Below are 9,992 nucleotides of genomic sequence, written 5' to 3' on the forward strand. Positions count from 1 at the left end.
GGGAATTTCAGTGTGCGCTGACTTTGCGCGTGTTTTTTATGTAGCCCGTAGCAAAACTGGGCAAATACCCAGCTGAGCTGAGGTACCCACTGGGGGCAGGCAAAGGGTACGCGCAACTCGCTTCATTCAGGGAGGTAACGCTGCTCCACAGACGGACACCCCGTTCCGTCGCTGTGGGCTGCGTGCACACACGGGGCTGTGCCGGCATGTCCGTGTCACCTCCCTCGTGTAGTCTCCGCTTCCCAAGCCCAAACCGGGCCGGAGGCAGGGCAGGGAGCTGGTGAGTTGTCATAACTTTGGAAGGGGGCAATGGTGGGGGGGGGGGGGTAATACAAACGTTTCACACCAGACATTTGGTAGTGTCTCTTCTCCTTGCCCCGCTAACTCTTGGGACAAAACCACGCCCCTCTCTCCCCAGGAGACTCCAGCGAGCAGGGTCTCTGCTCGGGACCCAGGGGAAGGCTCGGTTTGTGACAAAGGCCGGCCTTTAGACGGACGCTTGGCAGGAGGCGGCCACAGAGTTTTAAAAGCGAGCTTGGGCCGTGCTCAGAGAGGAGATCACAGCCTAGGAACGCCCCAGCTGGTGTCACGGCTCGTTCCCGGCTCTGTACGCGACACCAGCCGAGATCCTTCCAGACTCGCCCGCCACGTCCCGCCGGCGTCTGAGGGCAAAGCTGCAGCCACACTAAGGGAGTTGGGAGCCGAGCATGCGGGAGGAGATGGGTGCTGGTCTGTCTGCTCTGCAGCCGGGGGTGTAACCGCAGCAGGGTGCAGACACACCTCCGCCAGCTTTGCTCTCGCTGGCTGGGATAACCGCAGCAGTGAGCCTGGGCCGGCCGCCTGGGCATGGACCCGGGGCTCTGGGCGAGGTAGGACACACCTGCAGCCGCAGCGTCGCCGCCATCGCTCGGGGCCATGCACACATGCTGCAGTCACACCCCGCCCGCAGTGTAGACGCATCCTTGGTCGACGCCGTGTCCTGCCCTCCTCAGGGTCCTGCCTACTGCACCGTGCCCAGCCGGGGGAGAACGGATGGGCCCCCGTGTCCCGCTGCTCCCCCGGGGTCAGGGACCGGGTGTTAGTCACAGGCAGAGCATCCAGCTGGGGGGGGCTACAGCAAACAAAGGCAGACCCCAGGCAGCTAGCGGGAGGGGGCTAGCAGGGCCAGGCCAAGCCCTGCATCAATGGATGCTGTCTCCAGCTGCAGCCTGGCAGTCGCTCATCGGCGGAGCAGGTCTGAGGAGTCCAACTTACTCCGCACCTTGGGGGTTGCCCCTCTGATGCTAGACGAATTGGCAGAGCCCCGTCCCCCGGTGGGCAACCCCCCTTCCCATAAAACCCAGGCTCTTCTGCCTGGCAGTTCTGGGGACAAAGCCCTGACATCGCTGGAACAAAGGGACACTGAGGGGCCCGTCTCTGGCCAGGACCCGGTGCTGATCAGTGCTTTGGAACAAAAGCGCTGAGATGTTTGCTTGTTTCCCCAAGCGAAGTTTGCCCGGAGGGTTACAGGTGCGAACTGGAAGTCAAGCAACTCCCACCTTTCGGGCCATTTGAGACCGATCAGCTGCAGAGGAATTAACTTTACTTCAAAATAGGTCATAGCAGAAATAAATATACATGTCAAAAAGGAAACAGGTCACACCTCCACGCGTTTCCCGCTAACCCCCAGTCACTGGGGTTGGAGGGGACTTCGCCACTTGCAAGTCATTCAGACGAAGTGATGTTAGACCTCTGCTCACCTCCCGTCAGGCGGAGCGGGTCATGGATGTAGCGCTCCCACCCTTTCTTGGCCCAGGAAGAGAACGCGAGGTTCCCCAGCCCACCGCCAGGCGCACAGCGCCGCCGAGAGGCCATGGGGTCAGTGCGGCCCGTTTCAAACAAATTAAAAAAAGAGAGACAATAAATAAATACTGGAAAGCTGCTCCAGGCATAGACTTCCTACAACAAAAGGTACGATATTAACCCCTTGGAAGCCGGACATCGTGCTCCTTACAGGGGACCGGTAAACTTCTCTTTGGCATAGACAGCAGCTCAGCTTAGAGACAGACTGTGTGTGCAAACTTTCCAGTGGCTGTACAAATGCTAAGGCCTCAGAATTCTGCTCCTTGCTAGAAAGAGGGCAGAAAGGGCACCCTCTGGGCACCGGATCAGGTCCTTGGTCTCCGCTAACCCACTGCAGTGTGTCCTCTCTGAATGGCAGTATGTGCGGGAATGCAAGGTCTAAAATTCAGAGCAGCGGGACAGAGGTTGTGCTCTGGAGCTGACTGAGGGGAGAAGCTAGAACACAGCCGGCCATGCAGCTCCCCTCCTCTAGCAGCTCTGAATGTGGTCCAGATGTTTGACAATGCTGTGCAGGCACTTTTGGAGCCGGTCCAGGGCCACCACCGCCGTGGTGTAAGGAGACGTGGCCAGCAGCTCTGTCAGGTTCCCCAGCGCATCCAGGTTAGAGGGTTTGTGGAAGGTGCAGCCGAGGTGAGAACCCAGGGTCTGGATCAGGCTCCGGAGGTTTTCTATGTCGTTGAATATTTGTGCGACCGGCACGTTTTCCACGGGCAGGCTGGGGAGGATCCTCTGGAATATCTGCAAGGTCTCGTCCATGGAGTCTAAGCTCACCAAGGGTCGCTCTCCGGGAATGAAGTCAAGTCCGTTTATCTTCAGGTTCAGAGGGAAGAGCTGCATGGAGGAAGGAGAAGGAGGGTTAGACGTTGCCCTCTCTCCTCTACAGGAGCTGTTTGACTAATGACTCTGGCACTGCTACCACCCCGGAGATCACCCCTGGCAGATCACACAGCTGTGGACAGACCTGCCTGCTCTTCCTTGGGACCCTTTGAACAAACCCTTCACAAAAGGGTTAGGAAGGATACGCTGGCAGTCCCGGGATGGACCCACCTTCGACAGTGCTGTCTGCAGCATGTCTGAGGCGGGGGGGGGGGGGGACACACGAAAAGTAACACATGTGCCGTGTGATTAGGTCACAACAGGGCAGGTACTAAATACCACCTGCACTGGCAAGCGGTACGCCACCTGGAGAGATATCTTGGGGGATCCCAAACCCCGTGGCAGGCCGACAGCTGGGCAGCAGGGATGCAGCACGGCAGGCAGAGTCGTGGCAGATGGCAGACAAAGTCACGTCAGAGTCCGCAGCACGCGGCAGCAAATGACTCGCTTTGGGGCGGTTCAACCGCAGAGCTGGGTCCTTCTTTCAACTCGGGCCCAGCACCTGAGCGTCTTTGGGCGCATGCTAACCTGCTGGCTGAGCAATAGGGATCATATGGCCGGGGACTGCGTGGTTCAGTTCTTTAGGGCTGGGAGCGTGGAGATGCTTTAGACGGGAGGCGCTAGGCACGCACAGAGACCCATGGAGCAGGGAGACAACGGTCCCTCTGGGGAGAACTGGCCTGGGAAGCCTAGTTCCCGGTCTGGGCACCTCAGTGCTAAGAGGATGGGGAGCTGAAGGAGCCCAAAGCAGAGTAGCAGGGGCTGGAGGAACTGATCAAGTAGCACGTCCTGGAGAACTAAGTATGTGTTACTTGGCATCAGGATAATGGAAGCAGCCAGGCCATGACATCCCAGCTGCCAGCCCTCAGTGCAGAGGAATGAAGGAGGTTGTACAAGGGAGATTTATGCTGAATATCATTCCCTTGACAGTGAAATTGTCTCCCACGGGAAGTGACTCAGGACGGGGTGGGCTGGCCCGAGCAATCCTGCGTGAGTGGAGTTCTGGACTGATTGACTCCGTCCCGTCCGTTGTCTCCAGCTTTGATCTCATGGCCAGGTTCTCAGCGGATGTAAGTCTGTGCGGCCCCCCTGCCGCCTCTAGATCTGCGCCAGTTCCCACCAGCGGAGGTTCTGGCCCCACGGGTGACTACCGCAGTACTAGGAGATGGTGAGTCGCTCCACCCCCATGGTGCCTGTGCCTGCCTCACCCCCACATACCTGGTGCTCCTGAATCCTGGCACTGATGGTTCGTGTGAGGTTTTTGGTGTCAGCCTTGACCTTGTCGATTTTCACCGGCCGGCCATAGAAGAGAGGCAGCCAAAACCCGAGCAGCCCGCAGAGCGGCAGGCTGGGACAGCGCATTTTCCTCCCACGTTCTTCACGAAGGCCCTGAACAGGCAAAAGCAATGTGAGTTAACCGCCTGTTTGCAGTTCCTGACAGACCAGGCCTCCCAGGGTGTCTGACAGCGGGAGGGTGCTGCCCCGCGCTGCGGCTACCCTCCCTTCCAGCAGGGACCGGCTGCTCTGCATGTGCACAGAGCACCAGGCTTGCAAATGAAGGTGTAGAGGTGAAGCGTGCAGAGCTTGGCTCGCGGCCCCTTTCGTGCCTGGGTAACGGAGGTTTCTGAATCTGCTTCTGGCTCTCAGCTGGATCTTTTAACCTGAGCCGGGGGGGCCCATGCTGTTAGAGCCAGGGTCCCAGCTGCTGACCCGGTGTGTTGCATTGCACAAACATGCACAGACCTTCTGCGCTCCCAGGGGTGAAAGCAGCATGACCCAGGAGGGGGAGCTCTCGCTGCACCAGTGAGGGACCCCTCCACACCCCCACCCCCGAGAGCTCTCCCTGGAGAGAGAGGCCTGCTGCATTCAGCAGCATGGTCTATGCAACACCCCTTGCACACGCAGCTCTCCAGAGGCGTGTGGAACAAGCACACGGGTAGTTACGGTTGTACCTAACTGAGACCGGGCCCCACTGTGCTGGGTGCTGCACATACTCAGGGCGAGCCAGGCTCCGCGTCACAGAGCTCACAGGCTGGCCAGACAAAGTGTGGGATAAAGGGTGGGTCGTTATCCCCGTGGCCCAGATGGGGAACGGAGGGTTTACCCGTCTCCCGCCCAGTCACGGGGGCAGTCTGTCTCAGAGCTGGCGACCGCACCCAGATCTCCTGAATCCGGGCCAGCCCGTCTCTCAGATCAAGGCTTTGGCCCCAGTGCTGCTTTAGGCAGGAAGAGACTCTCTTCCACTCCCTGTGTCCTGACTTTACCCTCTTGCTCACTTGGCAGCTACTTTTGCGCCCCTCCCCCTGAGCTGTACATTCTTTTCAGTTTCCTGTGCGGCTCCGCACCTCGTGTGCTGTCTCTCGGTTTCGCTTTGAGATTCCCGGCAGTGCCGCTTCTCCCTATGGCCTCTCCCGGGCTCAGGCCGAGATTCCCAGCAGTGCCGCCTCCCGCGCAGCCCGGGGTGCTGGAATCTCCCCCCACGGCTGGTCCCCCTTTTCCCAAGCGCAGTCGTCTCACTGTCCCGCAGAAGAGCTCCTGCCAGGTGGGAGGCCTGGCTGGGTACAGAGCCAGCCCCGTCCCCGAGCTCTCTGGGGAGATGCCACAGGGGAATAACCAGCCCGGTGGAGTGGTGCCGTCATGCCACAGCCGAGATGTGTCCCTGCAAGCGCGTGGCCAGGTGGCTTCCAGCCTCGCTGACACAGACGGGCAGGGCTCGTGGGCACAACAGCAGAGGGCGGTGGGTTTATGGAGACTCTCCTGCCGGGGGGCAGTGCCGGGGAGCACCGAGGGGCTGTGGGGAGAGAAGCTGGCCTTCATTCGAGCAATGGCTCACCTTGCCTCCTGCCACCCGCTTTCCCCGGCTTGACTGCTCTGCAGCTGGTGGGACTGGCCCTCCAGGGCCGCCCATTGCTCCTGCTTTGGGAATCACCTTGGTGACCCGGGAGCCGACGAAAGAGAGACAGCCCCTGCCCCAGAGAGCTGACCCCCATCTGTGGGTAGATCGGGTGGGGGGGGACGAGGCCCCCCCGAGAGAACCCCGGGGCGGTTCGTTAGGGCTACTGGGCCCACAGCGCAGTCGGTACCGAATCTGCGCGTGGCTCTGCTGACCTGGGAGGACGCGTGGCAGAGCAGGGAAAAGGGGGTGTTGGGGAAGCGATGTGGGGGTGCGTTCAGGGCAGCGGAGTGAGGGGAATGGGGGGCAGAGGGGCGGGGCCAGCCCTGTTGCATCTGATCCTCTCCCTGCTGCGCATTAAGTGAGGTGCCCAGCACTGCCAGGTGGGGAAGGTCAGGTGGGGAGCCCAGAGCGGGGAGCCTGTTCTTAGAACCATAGAATATTAGAGTTGGAAGGGACCTCAGGAGATATCTAGTCCAACCCCCTGCTCAGAGCAGGACTAACCTCAGCTAAATCATCCCAACCAGGGCTTTGTCAAGCCTCAGCTTAAAAACCTCTAAAGATGGAGATTCCACCACCTCCCTAGGTAACCCATTCCAGTGCTTCACCACCCTCCTAGGGAAAAACTTTTTCCTAATGTCCAACCTAGACCTCCCCCACTGCAACTTGAGACCGTTGCTCCTTGTTCTGTCACCTGCCACCACTGAGAACAGCCTAGCCCCATCCTCCCTGGAACCCCCTTTCAGGTAGTTAAAGGCTGCTATCAAATCCCCCCTCATTCTTCTCTTCTGCAGACTAAACAAGCCCAGTTCCCTCAGCCTCTCCCCATAAGTCCTGTGCTCCAGCCCCCTCATCATTTTTGTTGCCCTCCGCTGGACTCTCTCCAACTTGTCCACATCCTTTTTGTAGTGGGGGGCCCAAAACTGGACACAATATTCTAAATGCGGCCTCACCAATACCGAATAGAGGGGAATAATCACTTCATGTCTCTGCAGCGGTTGAAGGTGATTGCGGCAGGGCGACTGTCTGTCTGGCCTCTGCCGTTCTGCGCCCTCCCCGGGGTGCCAAGAGAGACGCTCGTAATCCGTCACACAGGCGGCGTTCCTCCCCAGCGCAGCCAGCCCAGGTCCCCCCCAGGCAGCGCGGCCAGGACCCTTAGAAAGTGAATGTGACCCACTGGCCCGAGTGAGCCCCACTGCCCTTCGACCAGGGGTCTAACGGGCTCCTCCCCCAGCAAGACCCACATCTATGAAATGACTTCCCTCCTGCCTGTGAGAGGAGTTTTCAGAAGTGCCATTTTCCGGTAACTCTCCGCCTGGCCTCCGGGGCACCCCAGCTTTGCTGAGCCTGCCACCTGGCCCCGGGCGTCTTTGGGGCAGAGACAACCTTTGTGTCTGGCCAGCTGCTGCCGGCACGTTAATAATGGAGCGGAGATGAGGGATACTCACCTCTGGAGATGTGCAGCGGGTCGCAGACTCTAAAACATACAACGAAAAAGGAGAGATCCCGGTCAGAGGGCCCTGGGCAGCATTGTAAACCATCACAGCAACCCCGGGAATGTGTACTCGGGCCCGAAAAGTGTCTTAGCCTAGAGTCACTGGGCCACATTCTCCCTCATGTCAGTTTTCAGACCCCGGCCGTTCCATCGGCCTCCGCGCAGTGACGCCCCGTCGCCACGGGGTCAGTCGAGAAGAATCGGCCCCAGCAGGTCAGTTTAAAGCTGAGCGGAGCGTCCGCCCGGCACCGAGTGCCATTGCCCTGAGTTTTCACCAGCAAAGGGACTCAGGAAACCAGGCCACAGGAGACTCACCCGAACGTCGGGCGGGGAAGTTGCAGAGTCAGGCTGGCAAACTGATGGGGATCAGTTTGGAAGCCCGCTAGCAGAGGGGACTGGGCAGCGAGGACTAACAGGAGTGTGAGCTCTGGACTGTTATGTTTGTGCCCGCAGCACTTCGGTGCACCCTGCCGTTCACCCGCTTCGGTCCTGGACATGCCCCACGTACAGGCTCCTGTGTGTGGTCGCAGTCACTGCTGGTCCGTGTAAACAGCAAAGGAAGGTGTGAACATAGCACCGGCGGGCACGGCCGAAGCCGCTTTCATCGAGCCAGCGCCTGTAGCAATACCAGTGGAGACGCGGTGGCATGACTTCCAGGCAGGCCAGCAGTCCGGTCTGTACCTGGGACCCTGGCAGGCTTGTGTCAGGGTCGCTTGCTGGCCTGTGCCGGGTCCAGGCTGCCGCATCTGCACTGCATTGTCCGGGCGCTAGCAGCTAGTTCAGGTGTGCGCACCCAGGCTGCAAACACACTTCAGCCACGGTGCACGCTCACTCACAACAGCTGCCAGCCCGGCACTGGATGTTCCCTGTCCAGGCAGGACCCAAGCACTACACGGGGGTGCTCAGATACTGCACTGAACCCTCCTCCATGGCAAGTTCTGCAGGTAGCAAGAGCTGCCTGGGGGCCTGGCGAGGTCCCTGTATTGGCCCCATCCCTAGCGGGCAGGTTTCTTTGTCTCCACTCTTCAGGTGGGGAGCCGAGGCATGGAGAGATTACCTAGCTCACCCAGGGTCCCCCGCCCAATGGCTCCACCGCCAGTGCAGAAAGGCCGAGCACATGGGCAGCCCAGTCAAGACCAGGGGGACGCCAGAGGCGCCAGAGAGACGTGCACTCACTGGACCCCAGCAACTGGCTTAGTCTGGCACCTTTCCCCCGGCAGGAATAAACAGGCCCCCTGGTGAAGCAGGGAAATACACCTGGCGCTCCGAGAAGCGAAGCGAGGGAGCTGGTCCAGAGAGCAGGTTAGCACAGCGCGGGGCTCCCGGGCAGAGGGCCTGCGTGATGGGCAGCGAAGCTGTTTTTATACTGGCCAGGAAAATTCAGGGGCAGTTTTGCAGGGCTGAGGTGGCCCAGACGGCGCCTCTGCACGTCCCAGGCCTGGTGCTGAGGTCGCTCCCCCAGCATGAGTGAGAGGATAATCCAGCTCCGCCGGGATCTCTTTACCCCCATGCCTCCTTCTACTCCTGGGCTCTGGTGACACCGGGACCCCTAGGTCACTGTCAGCCTCTCCTCCATCACCTTGTCAGCTTCCAACCTTTGGACTCTTTCCCCCAATCTTCCTCCTTGTCTCACCCGCCTCCTCCCTTGCCCTGAGCTGTTCCCTCAGATCCCCTGGGGAATCCCCCCCCCCCAGCTGAGGTTCAGATCACTAGGACTATGGGGCTGCTCCCCCACGCCCCCTTGAGAGAGGCAAATCCTGTCTTGCCCTACACCCTGCTCCCCCCAACACAACAGTGCCGCCTCCCATAGACCTCAGAGCCTCCGCCCCATTTCACAGCAGGGGGAAACTGAGGCACAGAGCGGGGGCGGGATTGACCGGGGGTCACCCAGCCGCTGGCTGGCAGAACCAGGCAGGGAACCCAGCTCTCCCGAGCCCCTGCCCTGCCCCCTGGGGCCACTTTCACACACACCCCCCAGCCCGCGGCTCCGGCTTCCTGGCCAGGGCAGAGCAGCCCCGGGCAGCTGCGGCGGGCGGGCGGGCGGGCGAGGCTGTCCCGGCGGGGCGGGGAGGGACGGGACGGGACGGGGACGGGGACGGCAGCACCCACCTGGCCTCTGTCTCGGCTCGCTGCGCCTCTGTGCCGCGCTGGCTCCATGTCGGGCCGGGGCCGCTTTTATAGCGCCGCGCCGGCATTGCACAGGCGTTACTCATCGCCCGCCGCCCCCCTGCGGCTCTCCCCACCGGCCCGGCCCGGCCCAGCCCCGCGTGTGCGGCTGGCCGGGGGGGAGGCAGCCCGCAGCTCCAGCGCCGGGCTTCTCCCAACTCCTACCCCCCTCCCGGCCCCCGACACCCCGCTGGCCACTGCGCGCTGGGGGCAAAATCACCCCGACCCCCCCCCGAGCCAGGAGCGCCGGGCCGAGGGGCCGGGCCGGGCCGGACCAGCCTCCACCTGCCCCGCCGAACCGCGCAGCCCCGGCAGGGGTGGCGGCTGGACGGGGGGGGGGGGGGTGGAAAACTGGGGGGGGCCTGGGCTGGGGCTGGGCAGACACGGACGGACGCACTGACACAGCCACCCCGGGGTGGACACGGACCCTGGTTTTGTCTCGGGATGCTGTCCTGTGTCATGCCATTGTTTCGTTTGTTGATAGTGCAGGGCGAGCGGATCGCCCCCCCTCGCTTTTTGCGTAAAACAGCGTTCTTCCATCTGTTCCCGGCACCCCGTCTATCTGTCTGTCCACCCCGGCACCCCATCATCTATCTATCCATCCATCCATCCATCCATCCACTCCCTGAACCCCGTCTGTCTGTCTTTCTATCTACATCCACCCCCTGAACCCCATCTAGCTAGCTATCGATCGATCTATCCACCCCCTACATCAGTCTA

General features: G+C 61.2%; 1 protein-coding gene across 1 annotated transcript; it reads right to left on the reverse strand.

The window, feature by feature from the left end:
* Window positions 1-333: 333 nt before the first annotated feature.
* LEP (leptin) lies at window positions 334-9,246 on the reverse strand. Its single transcript, XM_067535729.1, has 4 exons — window positions 9,216-9,246; window positions 7,060-7,088; window positions 3,937-4,107; window positions 334-2,673 (listed from the first exon to the last, which is right to left on the reverse strand). The coding sequence occupies exons 3-4, from the start codon at window positions 4,078-4,080 to the stop codon at window positions 2,311-2,313; spliced, it is 507 nt and encodes a 168-aa protein (XP_067391830.1). The 5' UTR covers window positions 4,081-4,107; window positions 7,060-7,088; window positions 9,216-9,246; the 3' UTR covers window positions 334-2,310.
* Between the last annotated feature and the right edge of the window lie 746 nt (window positions 9,247-9,992).

This window comes from Emydura macquarii, unplaced genomic scaffold (genome assembly GCF_026122565.2).
Source record: "Emydura macquarii macquarii isolate MOO-44397 ecotype Brisbane River unplaced genomic scaffold, CSIRO-AGI_Emac_v2 contig_380, whole genome shotgun sequence".
In the NCBI taxonomy this organism is placed as follows: domain Eukaryota; kingdom Metazoa; phylum Chordata; order Testudines; family Chelidae; genus Emydura; species Emydura macquarii.

Bases quoted from the DNA above. Each gene is read 5' to 3' on its own strand.
- LEP (XM_067535729.1), bottom strand. From the start codon at position 4,080: ATGCGCTGTCCCAGCCTGCCGCTCTGCGGGCTGCTCGGGTTTTGGCTG. The intron at 2,674-3,936 runs GTATGTGGGGGT...TCCTCCATGCAG, and splicing joins CCAGGATTCAGGAGCACCAG to CTCTTCCCTCTGAACCTGAA.